The sequence below is a fragment of the Megascapheus bottae genome, chromosome 23, assembly GCF_031878675.1.
Source record: "Megascapheus bottae isolate mThoBot1 chromosome 23, mThoBot2.hap1, whole genome shotgun sequence".
Classification (NCBI taxonomy): domain Eukaryota; kingdom Metazoa; phylum Chordata; class Mammalia; order Rodentia; family Geomyidae; genus Megascapheus; species Megascapheus bottae.
The window spans coordinates 13,290,738-13,307,395 of NC_143531.1; the positions used below are offsets into that span (position 1 = coordinate 13,290,738).

The 16,658-nt window shown below is 42.4% G+C and overlaps 2 protein-coding genes across 2 annotated transcripts in view; one reads left to right on the forward strand and one right to left on the reverse strand.

Moving 5' to 3' along the window:
- Nucleotides 1-3,561, reverse strand: LOC150047339 (uncharacterized). The gene is made up of 2 exons (XM_090356542.1): nucleotides 2,962-3,561; nucleotides 1-1,297 (listed from the first exon to the last, which is right to left on the reverse strand). Exons 1-2 carry the CDS (start codon nucleotides 3,559-3,561, stop codon nucleotides 1,199-1,201), a joined length of 699 nt encoding a protein of 232 aa, XP_090212668.1. The 3' UTR covers nucleotides 1-1,198.
- The window catches only part of Ube2d3 (ubiquitin conjugating enzyme E2 D3), a 26,750-nt gene continuing 13,421 nt past the window's right edge, over nucleotides 3,330-16,658 (forward strand). The window contains exons 1-2 of the mRNA XM_090356745.1: nucleotides 3,330-3,420; nucleotides 4,295-4,454. Of these exons, the coding sequence (XP_090212871.1) occupies nucleotides 4,431-4,454 (24 nt within the window). The 5' untranslated portion in view covers nucleotides 3,330-3,420; nucleotides 4,295-4,430. The remainder of the gene's footprint in view (nucleotides 3,421-4,294; nucleotides 4,455-16,658) is intronic.

The following is a 16,658-nucleotide window of genomic DNA, read 5'->3' on the forward strand; positions in this document are numbered from 1 at the left end:
TATTGTGATCATTCTCAATAGTTAAAAATGTTCTGTAGTTTACCTTCATAAGTACTCTAAGAAAAATCAACAAATGAGCAAAAATCATTTGTGTACCAATTGTGGAAACCCATTGAGCCAACACATTACATACATCTGTAGCTTTCTGAAGAAAGCATATTGTTTGTAATTGCATTTTTTTGTGTGTCACTGTATCTCACCAATTACAGTTCTGTGTTAAAAATCTCAGACTGAAAATATGATTCTCAAACATGGAGTACTCAGATAATATCAGGATTTTGTATGGGCCTGGGGAAGAAAGAAATCTGCTCTTTTACTAATCTCTAATAAAAATTCCTTCAGTTATAAATATAGACAGTGAACTAGTATTTGCTAAACCTCTCATGGTATCATCAATACAAAACACATAGTATATCACATCATAATTCTTGCCATCTCTGACAATATCATTCGTAATTATTTCAAAAATTGTGTCTTCAGAGCAACTGCTAGAGTTTTTGTTAAGGAAAGCATATACGTACTTTAAACACTTTTTTTTTTTTTTTTTTTGCCAGTCCTGGGCTTGAGCTCAGGGCCTGAGGACTGTCCTTGGATTTTTCTCAAGGCTAGAACTGTACCACTTGAGCCTCAGCACCATTTCTGGCTTTTTCTAAGTATGTGGTAGCAAGGAATTGAACCTGGGTCTTTGTGCATGCTAGGCAAGCACTCTACCACTAGGCCACACTCCCGGCCCAAAACACAATTTTTTAATTAAAATTTTGATAAGTTTCCAATGTCTTCATCTATAATATAATGAATTTCAGGGGGGGGGAAGTCTGGCTTGGTGGTAGAGTGCTTGCCTAGCATGTATGAACACCTGGGTTCATTCCTCAGTACCATATACATAGGGGAAAAAAGTTGGAAGTGGTGCTGTGGCTCAAGTTCTAGAGCTCTAGCATGAGAAAGCCCAAGGACAGTGCTCAGGCCCTGAGTTAAAGCCCCAGGACTGGGGGTGGGAAGGTATATACACATCCATATATACATATATATATAATGAATTTCAGTATATGAATAAAATAATATCCTGAGAGGGGAGAAGGGTCTATGGTTTTACCAGGCTGCCCAAGTGGTTTGTAGTACAAAAACGTTGAGCCTCAATTTTGTCTATTAATGTACCACAGTAGTGTCCCATTTGTTCTTTTATACCTAAGCTTGTTTGTTAGGATAATGCAAGTTTGGTTTCTTTGAAGCTGTTTTTCAGTGTATCTTCCTGGATATTATGAATTCCCTTCAGCTCTGTGAGATCTGTACCTGGTTTCTGAAAAAACAAAGATAAGAGGAAAAAAATGAATCGAGTATTTTAGATTCAGACAGTATTTTAGAGAAATATGAAACATCTTATTCTATGATGCAACATTCAATATATGTTTTGAATTTCATGATTTCAAATTCTACTCCTACCACTAACCAGCGTTATCACTTAGGGACAGAACTTTATTTGTACCTTAATTCTTTGTCAGAGAAGCTAATAAGCACAAAACATGGTATATGGTTAATTTCTATAAATACTACCTATACCTATTACTACTATAAATTTATTTTACGCAGTTAACGTCCTAGTAGTTACCTTAACTTTTTAAATACAGCACTGTGGTCTACATTGTCCTTTCGCATTATGACATTTAAGCCACATAACTGTGAGAAAAGACAACTATTATTACATCTAGTTTAGTGAAGAAACAATCACAGGAGATGAATAACCAGGCCAATATCACAAATGGGAAGCATTAAGCAAGAACTTAAATTTGGTTTTCTCTCTCCACCCTAATGCCTAATCCTGGGCTTTTACTGTAATAAGGTAGCAAAGAGATAGAACAATGGATTGTTCTGGGAGAAGAAAGGCGGCAGAGGCGTCCAGTAGACCATGAGGTGAGCACTCGTAGGCTCTGGCTCTGGTTACAGAAAACAACTTCTCAGCCTACTCCTCCGGCTTACCAGGCTCAAAGCTTCAGAGGACGCCCCTGAACCCTGGCTTGAATAGCGATGCTTCCCTAATGGCTGGTGACAGACACTCTATGGGGCCGCTTTCGATTTCTTCTTAAGAAAGGTTTACTTTCCGTAGAGACACTTGAGAAAACTTACACACCAGCCCGAAACGGGTTCCACACGGGAAGCCCCATTCCTTCTTCAGAGTTCAGGTCTGAGGGCCCTTTGGCCGGCAGAGCTGCTGGGAGCACCGACCCGGAGGATGAAAGCGGCAGAAACCGCCCTCGCCCTCCCCGCGGCCTCTCCCTACCGAGTCCTGTCTGACCCCCCACTGACTTCCGGGTGGTTCGGGCCCGGGCCGGCGCCGGAAGGAAGGGCCCCGCGCCGGGCTGCACACCTAAACCTTTCCGGCCGGCGACCGCGAGGGCAGACCCGAAGGGCCCGGCCCGGGCGCCCCGCTCGCGAGCCTCCGCCGAGGTGACTCTGCGGACGAGGGGCCGGCCTCGCCGTTCCCGTCCTCCCGGGCCAGCCCGCGTCCACCTAAAACTTGTGGCCAATGCGGTTCACCTCAAACCCCGGCTCGTCCCCGACCGACGGCACTCCGTCACCAGCCCTCCGCGGCTCCCGGCGCACTCCCGGCTGGCTGGCTGAGTGACGGCTGCGTCGGCGCGCGCCCGGACCAGTGGGAGGCATTCCATTCCCCCTCCCCCCCTCCGCATAGGCCTCCTGGGGCGGCGCGTCCACCGCGGCGGCACGCCCCGTGCGAGCCGGCGTCCCGGGGCGTCTCGCGAGAGTCTGCGGGGTTGTGGGCGGACCCCGGCCAGGAAGAGAGCACAAAACTTGGGACTTAAAGTCACTGCAGAGCTACAGCTCCGGTTAGCCGGCCACGAGGTTCTCGCGAGATTCGCCTCGACACCAAGTGAGGACCTTGGGGGGGGGCACGCTATTGGGAGGGGCGTGGGGCTCTCCACCGCGCAGCTGCCGCTCTTCCATTACCTTCTTCCCACGGTCTCCTTCCGGTTCTCGATGCTTCTCTGGGCCTAAGGGTTTCCGCCGCTGGCTTACCCTCCCCCTCCTCATCCCATAACCCGCCTCCGTCCCCCGCCCTTCTAGTCCAACCTCGGAAGTGTTTAGTGAGAAGGTGCTGTTCCGAGAAGGAGAAGGAGAAAAGGAACAGGGGGGGTGGTGGCAGAGACTCCGCCCGGCCGGGACGTGGGAAGCAAACCGTCCCCCTTCCGCCGTGGAGCCGCCTGCGCGCGGCGCGGCGTTGGCGGACGGATCCGGGCGGTGAGGAGGCCGGGGGGAGGGGCGGAGCGTGGCAGCTGGCAGTAGTTCCGTCAGAGCGGACATCTTGTGGCTGTGTCGTGCGCGTGAGCCCCTTCGGGCCGGGGAGGCACCAGCTGCCGCGCGGGGAGGAGGCCGAGGCCGCTGCTCCGGGGAGGCCCCGGCCCCTCTGTACGCGTGGGTGTGGACGGCGAGGGGAGGAAGGGAGGACGGGCCGGAGGCCCGGGGCCGCGGGGCCAGCCCGCTGGGCTGGGTGGGGTAGGGCGTGAAGTCGCGAGCCGCCGGGCCGCCCCGCTCTCGGGGAGGGGGCATGGGCGCGTCCTCGCGCCGGCGCCGGACCTGCCGGGGCCGCCGGGCGCGTGGCGGCGGCGGCGGCGGCGGCGGGGGTCGGGGCCGGCCGGCCGGCCGCGCGGGAGCGCGCTGGAAGGCGGAGTGTACGGTGGCGGCTGGGCGACCCCGAATCGCCCCAGCTGCGGGGACGGCGGCACCCTGGGAGTCTCTTCCTCCTCCGCGTCCTCCCTCCCGGCCGGGGCTGGGAGCGGAAGCCGACAGCGGCCCGGCAGACTCCCCCTCCCCCTGCCTTTCTTTGCCCGGGTGACGCCGGCCTAGCGCCGACTAGGCCCGGCTCCTCCTCTGCCGGGCCCCGGCCCCGCACCCACCCCTTTCTTTCCCGACGCCTCTGCCTCTCCCACCCGGCTCTTTCCTTCCTTCCTTCCTTCCTTCCTTCCTTCCTTCCTTCCTTCCTTCCTTCCTTCCTTCCTTCCTTCCTTCCTTCTTCCCTTCTTCCCTTCTTCCCTTCTTCCCTTCTTCCCTTCTTTCCTCCCTCCCTCCCAGAAGCCGGGAAGTTAAAACTTGTAGGCCACCCCGTCCGTCCGCTCTTGCGCGTCACCCTCGCCCCTACTTTGCGCGAAGCACGGCCTTAAGAGGGTGTTGGCGGCTCTGCCAGCCCACCCACCCCAGAAACCGATCGTTTTAAGGGACTTGGATTCAGCAGGGGTCTCCGGTGCCCGTTGCGAGTGGCTGATCTGATCCGTTTTTGCAAAAGGCGCCTGTGTCTGGCAGAGCCGGTGTGAGGTGAGACGAAGATACAGTCCTTCTCCAGCCTCCTGGATAATCAAGTTTTGGCCGGACCCTTTGAGGACACACCGAGATAGTGAGGAGCCAGGCGAAAAGCACAGACTATGGCGCTGAAACGGATTAATAAGGTAAATTGCTGGGGCCGAAAGGAATTGGAGGGGCGTGGGAGAGAAGTGAAATTGTGAAAATACCTCTCCGTGATCACGTCGTCCGTAGGGAGATTGTGAACACCGGGTGAGCTTTATGAAATGGGATTTTAAAGTTGGGCAGGATCTTTATGGCAAGGAAGGTGTTAACTTGAGTGTTTCAGTTGGAATTGCTGCAGATTGTGGATAAAAGAATCAATTGAGGTGCCTCGATTTTCTGTTTAAAGAAGATTTCATCTGGTTTGGGGAATTGTGGAGAGACAGTCTTGGTAAATGTCATGGAGCTCCCTTTTCGTAGTTTATATTTTAGTGTAAGATCAAGGCCGTGGGTCAGGAGATGGAAAAATGGGGTCTGGGGGCTTAGCAGGAGTCGCTGCCTCTGGCCTCTAAAGGATAGTGAGTCAGTACTCAGAAACTTGATGCGTTCGGGCTGGTTACTTCGGAATAAGTGGGGAGGTGGTGGAGTGACAGACACAATGTTGCCACTTGGATGTTTTGTAGTTGCAGCTTTCACCCGAAGCTGTTTATCGGAGGCACTGGGAACGGAAGTAAATGCTTCTGGAAGCACCACTTTTCTTTTTGGCTGGGGAGGAAGGGTAGGATGGCAGTAAGTGAAGGCTAGGTGTGTATTTTTGCCTAGGCGTATTTAATAACACTCTCAAGGATAATTGTCTCGTGACTTAAATATGGTTTGATAGTAAATTATCGATCTCAAGTTGTTAAAAGACCAGGATTTTTCAAAGCTGGGTGTGAGCGGAATCTCCACCTCCGGTGGTTTCGTCTCATTTTCTTGCTCTAACTTCTCTCCCGCATTTTAAGATGGCGGCTGCTTCAACTGGTTCAGGCTCTTTCCGGCATCTGCTTTCCTAATAAAGTGTAATGTTCCTTGTTCAGTGTTAACTTTATATCCGATCTTAACACGGCTCTAGGGCCCTATGCTCTCAAGACTTCCAAATTGAAAAATCTCAAAACTGTATCTTTTTTTTTAAACTTGTGTATGTGTTGTGTATTTGGTTCTTGCACAATCCAGAAGGGTGGAGTATTTACAGCTAAGTTGAAAAAAATGTCATGAAATAAGTTCAGCCTTTCTAGAAAATACTAGACAGGGAAGGGTGTAGATTAGAAACTAGCTCAATAGGATACTTTTTGAAATGAGTTCTGTAGGATAGACCTGATGCTTTCTAATTTTGGTTATTCGTTGAGTGTAACTAAAGTTTTTAACCAGCCAAATGTGTTTTATGAAAGACAAAGATTTAAATATATGGCGATTTTAGGACAAATATGAATGTTTTAGAGCATCTGTGACTTGGCGATGTAGATTTAGGAAGAATACTAACTTGTCTTTAGTTTTGATAAAGCAAAGCATAGGCAGAAAAACAGGATTTGAAACTTAAAAGACTTATTTTTAAACTACTCTGACCATCATGTTGTATTTTCTGACATACTTAGCACGGTGTACATTGAATACAATTCCAAACCCTTTTTTTATGGAAATTATTTCTGGCCGGTATTAAATAATCTTATGTATGTAGACCAAAACACTAGGAAGGTCTCACTGATTTCTTCTTCTTTTACAGGTGATACTCAGCTGCAATGACATCACTTTAATGATTTAAAAGCTGTAGAGAGGCAATAATGGCTAAAGGGTGTGAACATTGGAGCAAAAAATGCTTCAGTTAGATTTTTCTGAGCAAGTTTATCCATAGGCCTTCTTAAGATACTTGTTACATAAGAACAATACAGTTGTGAACCTAAGTATCCTAGGCATTATTTTAGACATTTGGGTAGTAGCAGTGGAAACAAATCCTGTAAGTTTGAAGATTTTTTTCTTTGAAAAACTAATGGGTGTGTGGCTTTGAACAGGATCCTAGTGATGACATTTTAAAAACCTTAAGTGTAGTATTCAAAAAGCCAATAGTGTTTCTTACCAAAGAACTTTGGCTTCCAGTGGAGTAGTCAAGGTTAAAATCAGGGTTTTTTTTTTTTTGTTGTTGTTGTTGTTGTTACCCTTTCTCTAAAAATAAGTTAGTGGTGTATGATTTTGTGTGTTCTGGAATTTTCTGATGCCACAAGGGAGTATCTGTATTGAAATGCTTTGTGGAATTTTAACCCCATAATGATTTATTTGATCAAGAGGTTGGATTTTTTTTTTTTTTAATCTTTTCAGTTTACAGGAGGTGACTGTTTTACTACTTTCTACACCAGCCAACCTTGCTACTTATCTTTTGTTGTATTTGGGGGGCTAGTTTGGGGATTTAAGTGGGACTGTTAAAAAAAAAAAAATTAGACAAGAGCTGTCCCAGTAAGGCAAATCCAGCCCAGGCAGGGAAGTCTATGTAAGAATCTCCAATTAACCATTAAAAAACCAGAGGTATAAGTGGTAGAATGCATGCCTTGAGCAAAAAGCACCCAGGACCCCAGTGACTGACTTTTTCCCCCCTCCTCCAAAAATCAAAAAGGTTAAATTCCAAACTGATTAGTGTTTGGGTAGCTATAGATAAGATTAGCATGTTGTTAAAACATTATGAAAATAGATTTTACCCATGTTTTGGGAGATTTTTGTAGAAAATTCCCATTAAATCTTAACTGAAATCAAGCCTGACAGAGTAGCTGGTGGTTTCAGTGTTTGACAGTGTACTAGAACTATTCAAGATAACATTGTAATCATTTTCACCTTAAAACAGATTAAGAAGTAAATACAAAGTCCGTGTTTCTGTTTTGACAAAAAAATCTAAGGCACAGAAAATTTAAGGGAAAAAAATCTTTCAGATTAATGTTGTGGCAGTTGGGATTAGAACCCAGACCATCTGACTCCAAAATCTCTTAATTACTACATTTTCATATGACTAGCTTTTTGTCATTTAAAATTCCTTTTGTAGATGTTACTTGCCAGTGACCATAGCTAAACCATTGGCTTGTGGTACCAAACATTGTGTCTAAGTACTTTTGAGTGTTCATGGAGACACTTCATATTTAAGTAAGTGGAAGTTTTATTTTTAAGTTTTAGGTGTTTTGTGGCCTAAGAACATGTTTGGATAGTCTCCTTTAAGGGCTAGAAACTCCCTTGTGCTAGTTAAGTGGTAGAAAAGAGGGTATCTTAAGTGAAAAAAATAAACTCTCGAGCCCTTAAACTGACACATGTTAAGTGTAGGGTTTTGTGTGTGTGTTTGTGTGAGGCTTTGATTATAGCTAATTTATTTTGTATGTTGATTGTGTGTGTGGCAAGGATGCTGATCATAAAATGACCTCAATTTTTGATGCAAGGTGACCTGATATTACTCTTTTCACCATGGTCATCTATCTGCTGTATTCTAGTTTTAGTAACTCACACATAGGAAGGTCAGTGTTCTAACCCTAGGAAAAATGACTTTGTCTTTTCAAGCTTTCTTCAATTCCTAGGTTCAGCTGCTTCTTGTTACCCAAGATAAATCAGTTTTAAAAAGATTCTCCAAATATGTTTTGTTAAGAACATGTGGAACCTAGTGCTAGTGGCCCACACCTATAATCCTAGTTACTCAGGAAGCTGAGATCTGATGATCGGGGTTTGAAGCTAGTCCATGAAAATTTAACTCCAATTAACCATCAAAAAGCTGGAAACGGTGGACTGACTCACCTGATGAAGTACCAACGTTAAAACCAGCCAAGAGCTGGAAGTCCTCTTGTTCAAGCCCCCAGTACTAACATACCAAGTAAAACTGGGTTCCTAACACCAAGACCAGTGGCTTATATTTGTTTTCCCCATCGTAGATTGGCTTTTGTTTGGTTTTTAAAATTTTATTAGTGTATGTATGAACAGACTGTCTTGTATAGGTAAGTTTTGACATATTACACTTTATTTCAGAATGTTCAGAGCTTTTAAAGAAAACAGGTGAGATCCTAGACTTAATTCATTTTCTTTGGAAACAGTCGGATTTTTAAATGTTGTCCAGGTGATTTTGATGGCTCTGGTTAAGATACTTTATGGGTATTTAATCAATACTTGGATTATAGTATCAGTGTTGTATTCCCAAGAGATTTTTTTAATGACTCATTACCCAGGAGAATATGCTTTCAGTGGAGAAAACAAGCATATAGATTAAATGGATGTTTGTCATTTTGTGTAACTTAGCATTCAAGAATGTCTTAAGAAATACAAGAAATTAAAAGGACTATTGACATTGATATCTAGTTTACTCATTACTAAGACTTTATATAACTTGCGATTTCATGTTTATAATTTGATGCTGAATAGTCATAGTCTTGCACTCTACCACTAGTCTTTTGGTGGGGGGGTGGGTCCTGGGGCTCAAGGCTACGACCCTCTCCCTGAGCCACAGCTCTTTTGTTGATTAATTGGAATCTCATGTTCTTAAGTGCCCAGGCTGCCTTTGAACCATGCTACTCAGATCTCAGCCCCCTGAGTAGCTAGGATTACAGGTGTGAGCCACCATGTCTGGCTACACATTTTTTTTTAACTATATGGATCGTGCTCATTCTAGAGCTTGAACTCAGGACCTAAGAACTATTCTGATCTTTGTCTCCTGATTTAGTGAGGCATGAACACTGGTACCTACCTTGGAGTATTTTTTATACATGGTTTAAAAAGACTTGTTTTTTTATTTTTTGGTTTTTGTTTTTGTTCTTAACTAAAGTGTTAGTTTCTGTTTCTATAGTGAAATCCTTTATTTGCATTTATGGATTAAAGCTAAACCTAAATTTTTTTTTCTTTTTTTTTTTGCCAGTCGTGGGCTTGAGCTCAGGGCCTGAGCACTGTCCTTGGACTTTCTCAAGGCTAGAGCTCTACCACTTGAGCCTCAGCTCCACTTCTGGCTTTTTTCTATGTATGTGGTACCAAGGAATCGAACCCGGGTCTTCATGCATGCTAGGCAAGCACTTTAACCACTAGGCCAAACTCCCGGCCCCTAAACCTAAATTTGACTTTGGCCCGTTCAGATAATCTTCCCCAAAACAGTTTTGTTTCATTTTATTTTGTGTATAAATGTTAGTACTCAAGAATTGAAGCAGTATTCCTGCTTTACTGGGGCCCTACCATACCCAGATTGAATAATCTTTTAAGTGACTTAACCCTCAAGGGTGATCTAAAGAAAGAAAATTATAGTATTATTCATTCAAGCCATGCTTAGTAACTTGCTAATGAACAAACATGTCTCACCTATAATTAGAACTAAACAGGAAGTTAATGCTTTGTCAATGATGTAATAAGACATAGAGTACATAGGACTCTTAAGGATTTAACACGTAGGTTCTGTACTCTATGTCTTAAGAGTCCTTCAGGATTTCTCAAGAAATTTAATTCTTCAAGATAATCTTCTAATCTACAATTCTGTGAAATTGTTCAATGTTTTTCCAAGTGTCTTCCTGAAATAACTTGTAAGAAATTTATATGAGGAAGAAAAATCGAAAGACAGGTAGGCGGGAATTTCACCTAGTGGTAGAGTTACCTGCATACACGAAGACACGGGTTTGATTCCTCAGTACATACATACTCTACATACATAGAAAAAGCCAGAAGTGGTACTGTGACTCTTGGGAGAGCCCTAACCTTGAGAAAGCCCAAGGACAGTGCTCAGGCCCTGAGTTCAAGCCCTGGGGACTGGCAAAAAAAAAATTAAGGTTACATATAGACTAAACATGGAATTGAGCAGTTATTGTCTGCTTTTAGTATACAGCTGAGTATGATTCTTTAAGGACTTACAAGCCTTCATATATCCCTAAAGTAGAATATATAGAATAGGTTTGAGGCAAAAGCAGCCTTACAGTACTGATTTAGTTCTTAAAAAATCTTGCCAAATTTAGTAATGGAACAAATGAACTTACAAAATTAGCTTCCAGAAATGGAAAAAAAAAAAATTGCTGATCGGACATATATTTTGTCATTTGGAGTACAGTGTAGATGCAGAAATAAGAAGAACATGGAATATGGCAGTAATTACTGTATTTAGGGGTATAATCATGAACAAGTCCTTTATAACAGTTAAATTTTGACTAACTTTTGTAGGGTAATGACAGAAATCAATAAGCTTAAGTAGGCTGTAGGGTTAGGAGTTTAGTAATCGGATGGATAATACTTGGTACTGCTATTTGCTCCTGCTTCATATTTGTGTTGACATAATTCCTGTGGTGGAACTTTTATTCAGGACCTGGATTCTGTCCCAGAACTTTTTCTATTCAAGGCTACCACTCTACCATGTGAACCACACCTCTACTCCTGACTTGAGTTGGAGAGATGAGTCTCCATGGACTTTTGTTCCCCTACTGGCTTCAGACTATCCTCAGATGTCAATCTAATGGGTAGCTAGGATTACTGGTGTGAGCTGAGTCCTCTGGCTTGCTTTTTCCATTGTGTTGAGCTAGTTCACAAGTAGCGTTTGTCATTTAAAAGAAAGTTGTTGGAATTTCAGGAATTCTTGAGTCACTGAATCTACCAAAAGGCTCATCTAACATGGCTGCTTTTATTGTTTGTAAATCTTATATTTTAGTTGCTAAGTTCTTTGAAAGAATGGATCATTTCTCAGGACTTTTCCTGGGTATCATCCTTTGCTATTACTGTTCTTGTAGATTACTGTTGCAGTCACTGCACTGTTAACACTATTTACTCATACGTGAGAATAGAGAAAAAAGCATGCTTCAACTTTGGTATAACTTGAGTTGGCTGAAGTGTCAGCCATTTTGTGGTTTTCTGTCAGAGGTCCTGTATCTCAGTGATTGAGAAAGATCCCTAAAAACATGTTTTCAGAATAAAAAATGGTACTATTTCAGTCCTCTACTTATAGCATAAGCTGTATGTATTGGTTGTGATTGCCTGTTAAGAGTTTTATTTAATTGGTAAACAAGTCTGAAACGAGTGATGGTTTTTGCCATGTTTCCCTGCAGTCTTTTGAAACTAGGTAGCTAATTCGGGTATATGTGATCGGTTGTGCTTTTTACCTGAGCTAGACTATAGGAGAGCTTTGAATATCTCACTTTAGAATAAGAAGAGGAAAAGTGGTGATCTTCATTTCTTATAAACCTTAGTTATTTTTTTGTCAGTCTTGGGACTGGCTGGTATCCCTGGATTCCTTTTGCTTAAGACTTAACACTTGACTAGGTTGAGACATCACATAACTTCACATTTCCTGGTGCTTAGTTGGAGATGAATCTCACCGGGACTTTCTGGCTGGCTTCAAACCTTGATTCTCAGATCTCAGCCTCATGAGATCTGAGCTAGGATAACAGGCATGAGTCACCAGCGCCCAGTGATCTTTTTTATTTCTAAAGGGAAAAAAATTCATCGAAGGACAAGATTTTCACATTTGAATTGTACAGGAAATTTCAGAAGTGTTGAGAGAAGGACATATGGAAAGGAGAAAAATTATTATTATTTTTTTTTGCCAGTCCTAGGCTTGAGCTCAGGGCCTGAGCACTGTCCTTGGACTTAAGGAGAAAAATTATTGAAGAGAACAATAAAAGGCCAGGAGCATGGCCTAGTGATAGAGTGCTCACCTAGCATGCATTAAACCCTGAGTTCCATACCTTGGATTCACATACACAGAAAAAAACAGAAGTAGTGCTGAGGTTCTAGTAGCAGAGTGATAACTTTGAGCAAACATTTTCCAAGGACAGTGCCCAGGCCCCGAGCTCAAGCTCCAGGACTGACAAAAAAGAAAAAGCCAGGTACTGGTAGCTCATGCCTGTAATTCTAGCTACTCAGGAGGCTTGAGATCTTGGGAGCATGGTTCAAGGACAGCCCAGGCATAAAAGTCCATATTAACCACCAGAAAACTGGAAGTGGTGCTATGGCTCAAATGGTAGAGTGCTAGCCTTGAACTAAAGAGGTCAGGGACAGCGCCCAGGCCCAGAGTTCAAGCCCCACACCCTACAAAGAGAGAATCCATCTCCCAACTCAAGTTTTGCTCTCAGCTCCTAGAATGTTTTTTACCCATTCCCCTCTTGTCTGTGGTCTTCATTGACCAAGAAACTATTTGAATAAATTCTGTTCCCCTTGGAGGGTTAGGCAGTCAGAAATACAGTGTCTGTATCCTTTCCACTCTTCTCTGGAAGTTACGAGCATTTTTGCTTCAAATGATAATTTTTTTCCCCTATGCCTGCAAAATTTTAGACTTTAAAGTTATTTTGATTTATAAGGTGAAACCTGTGGCCAGTATAATTTTTGGAAATCTTAGGTAGATGCTTCCCTGGAAAAACATCTAAACCCACCAAATAGTTTTCATTAACAGTGCAACAGATCATTGTTCACAATTTGATTTTTTAGTTGTTTCTTTGTGCCAGTATTGGGGCTTGAACTTGGAGCCTTAGCATAGTCTCTATCACACCTGGGCCAACAGCTCTACCTACAACGTTTTAGTGGTTAATCAGAGATTAGCTACTAAAAGTCCAAGTCTCTTGGACTTTTTTGGCTTCAAATCTTAACCTCAAGAGTAGCTAGGATTACAGGCATAAGCCAACCCCAGCCACCATGTCTTTGTGCTTGTTTTTGAGACAAGGTCTCACTATTGTCTTTCCTGCACTATCTTCTGCCTCACCCTTTTAAAATGTAAAAATGTTTTATTATAACCTGGTACCAGTGGCTCTGCCTGTACTCCTAGCGACTTTTAAGAGGTTGAGATTGAGGATCATGATTCAGAGCCAGCCCAGAAAGGAAAGTCCATGACACTCTTATCTCTAGTTAAATACCAAAAGCTGGAAATGGAACTGTGGCTGAAGTGGTAGAGTGGGAATCTTGATCAAAAAGTTCAGGACTCTGGACTAGCACACAGACAAAAAGCATTAAGTACTTTGTATTGTCTTAAGAGTAGTATCCAACAAAATATTCAAGGCTCTTACAAGATGAATCCTAATTACCCTTTCTAGTTTTGTCTTTACTTGTATTCTATATATAGCATACTAAACTCTACTATTTAAAATGTTTACAACCTATGTTCTTTTCACATCTCCTGTGTTCCTTTAATGCTTATCTTTTTCCCCTCTTGCAAATAACTTGTTTTATCTCTAGAAAGGCCACCTCAGACTTTTAAAACCCAAAGTTGGCAGCTAGTTAATGTTTCAGGATTTATCATGCTTTTTCAAAAGTGCCTTTTCTTTTAAGCTCAGTTTCTTTGCCTTTTTTTTCTAAGCTTTTTTTTTTTTTTTCTTTCCTTCAGTTGTGGGGCCTGGGAATTGTCCCTGAGCTCTTCAGCTCAAAGTTACTGCCTTACCCTTTGAGCCACTGTCCCACTTAAATTCATTTTCTTGTATGCATGACATCTTGTTCTCCCTGGTGTGATTTGAAATTTTACTTTGGATTATCAAAAGTTACATTGTTTTAGTAAGATCAAATCTGCATCCTTTTGTTCCTCCTGGTTCTGGGGCTTGAACTCTTAGAGCTCTTACCCTGGCTTTGCTTTTTCACTTAATGTTGTGTGGAACTTTACTACTTGAGTAGAGTTCTGTTCTTTCTTTTTGCATGTTAATTGGAGATAAATGGTTATGGATTTTTTTTTCTGCAGAGGCTGGCTTTGAACTACAATCCTCAGTGTCAGCCTCCTGAGTAGCTACAATTAAGGACATGAGCCATCAGCCTATATGCTTGACAAAGAGTACTAGGTGTCACTTGTGCTGTTCATGTACGATCCGGTACAGTGATTGAATTTTAGGAGCTGGGCAGTAAGTAAACTAGGATATAAGAAGCAAAAGGAAAGTAGCCTGGAAGTATAAGGTACCAGTCCCTACAATCTGAGGAATTGCAATTGTATATACATAAGCTAAGTTCTGTTAACCTTGTGCTTAATGTGCTCTCACTTTGGCTTCACCCGTGCAATTTTAGGGCACATTGCTTGCCAACAGCTCTGATTAAACATCCAAATGGCTCTGAAAATGGAAGTGAATCCTCCTGCTTTGATTTAGACAACTTTGCATAGTTGTAGATGGTAGCTTAATAAGGTCTTTTCCAGTTTAGGTCACTCTGGTCACTCCAATACTTGACTTACTAAAGTCTAGGAAAGATTTCACAAAGTTGGAGTAAGAGTTAAAGTGGCTCCATAAGTAAAATAAATGGTTTACTTTTAAAAATACTCTGAAGAACATCTACAGTGATTCAGTAATTCTGTCTTTTTATAGTTTCTTCCTAACTGCCTTTTTGTTTGCTCATACTCTGGATATACTACATAAGAAGAGAAAGATTTGGTTTCTGAAACAGTGCTTATACATGATTAAAAGGCATGGGGAGCCAGGGGCATGGACTACTGGTAGAGTGCTTCCCTAGCATGCAGCAAACCCTGGGTTCAATTCCTTGGTACCACATACACAGAAATAAAAGGTCAGAAGTGGTGCTGTGGCTTAACTGGTAGAGTGCTAGCATTGAAAAAGCTCTAAGGACAGTGCCTAGGCCTGAGTTCAAGCCCCAGAACTGGCAAAAACAAAGTCCCCATACATGGGGGCTGGAATTTTTCTTGTTCATGTACATCATAGATTTCAAAAAATCACAGCTGGATATGAAGATGATTTCATGATAGTCAGTCATATTTAAAAACTGAAAAGCACCTAATTTCTAGAACGCTTGAGTAATAGTGTTTCTAATCTAGAAAGAATTTATTATCATAATATCTTGTTGATTTCTTATGTTTTTTAGTGCTAGGAAATTCTGCATTGGTAGGATTATTCTGAATTTAAGAATTGATTCTCTGCATACTTGTATGTAGGATGTCTTCTGAATATTTTGACTTTTTATTTTGGACTTTACAATGAAAAGGAAAGATCAGGGTTAAGGCAACAAATATAACTTGTTTCAAGGTTTATTTCCTTATACTTCTAGTTAAATTTCTGTTACAGTAAATTTAATGAAAAGGAATGTTACTTATTTTTTGCCAGTCCTGGGCCTTGAGCTTAGGGCCTGACCACTGTCCTTGGTCTTTAAGGCTAGAGCTTTACTACTTGAGCCATAGCACCACTTCTGATTTTTTTCTCTATACATGTGGTACTGAGGAATAAAACCCGGGTCTTCATGCATACTGGGCAAGCACTCTATCAATAGGCCAAACTTCCAGCCCTAAAAGGGAATTTTAATATGCTTTGGTACTGATACCACTGGTAGATTGCCTTGAGGCAGGATTACTCTTCATTGCATCCTTTTTTTGCCAGTCCTAGGGACTGAACTCAGGGCCTGAGCACTGTCCTTGGGCTTTCCCTCAAGGTTGTTAGTGCTCTAGCACTTGAGCCACCACACCACTTCTGGCTATTATGTGTGTAGTACCCAGGAATCCAACCCGGGTATTACCGCATACTGGGTAAGCACTCTACCACTAGGCCAAGCTCCCAGCTCGTATCTTTACATTAGGAGTTTAGGTCTGGAAATGTGGCTTAGTGGTAGAGTGCTTGCCTAGCATGTATAAAGCCCTGGGTTTGATTCCTCAGTACCAGATAAGAAGAAAAAGAGGAAGTGACACTGTGGCTCATATGGTTGAACGTTAGCCATGAACAAAAGTTCAGGGACAGTGAGTGCCCAGGCCCTCAAGGCATGACACTTGCTGTAATCCCAACTACACTCAGGAGGCTGAGGCAGGAGGACTGAACATTCAAGAACAATTTGGGCAAGATAGACACCATCCAAACATTCCTTTGGAAGTGGTGTATATTCTCTACACTTCCTTTTCCTTTTCCTTTTAGTAATTGGTGTTTTGTGTATGATTGCAGTCAGCTCTGATGTTCTGTTTCTGTTGTTCCCAGTCATCACCCTTGATTTTTTTTTTCCCATGTTGACATTTAAAAAAAAAATTGTGGGTCTAACTTAAGCCGTAGACAGAAACAAATTTTTTTGAGTTGCAAATGTACAAAGCACTAGGGTAAATGGTTTATTTTTAAGTTTTAAGAAGATAATTGAATGATTGGTAACACAGAGCTCCATTATTTTAAATTGTTAGGAAACCTAGTAAGAATAACATTTTTGTGTGGATAAATGTGTCAGTACTGAGGTTTGAAGTCAAGGCCTTTTGTGTTCTTGCTTGTTTTTTACTTGAGGCTACCATAAGGCACAGAAAGGTTGAGTTACATACCTGTATTGGAGATATGTTGAATGATTTGCTAAGAACAGACTATCTTTCTATGGATAGACTCTTTTCAAGTTCAGATTTTAAGAAAAAAAAAAAAAAAAGAATGTTGCTGGGTGCCAGTGGCTCACACCTGTAATCCTAGCTACTCAAAAGACTGTGATCT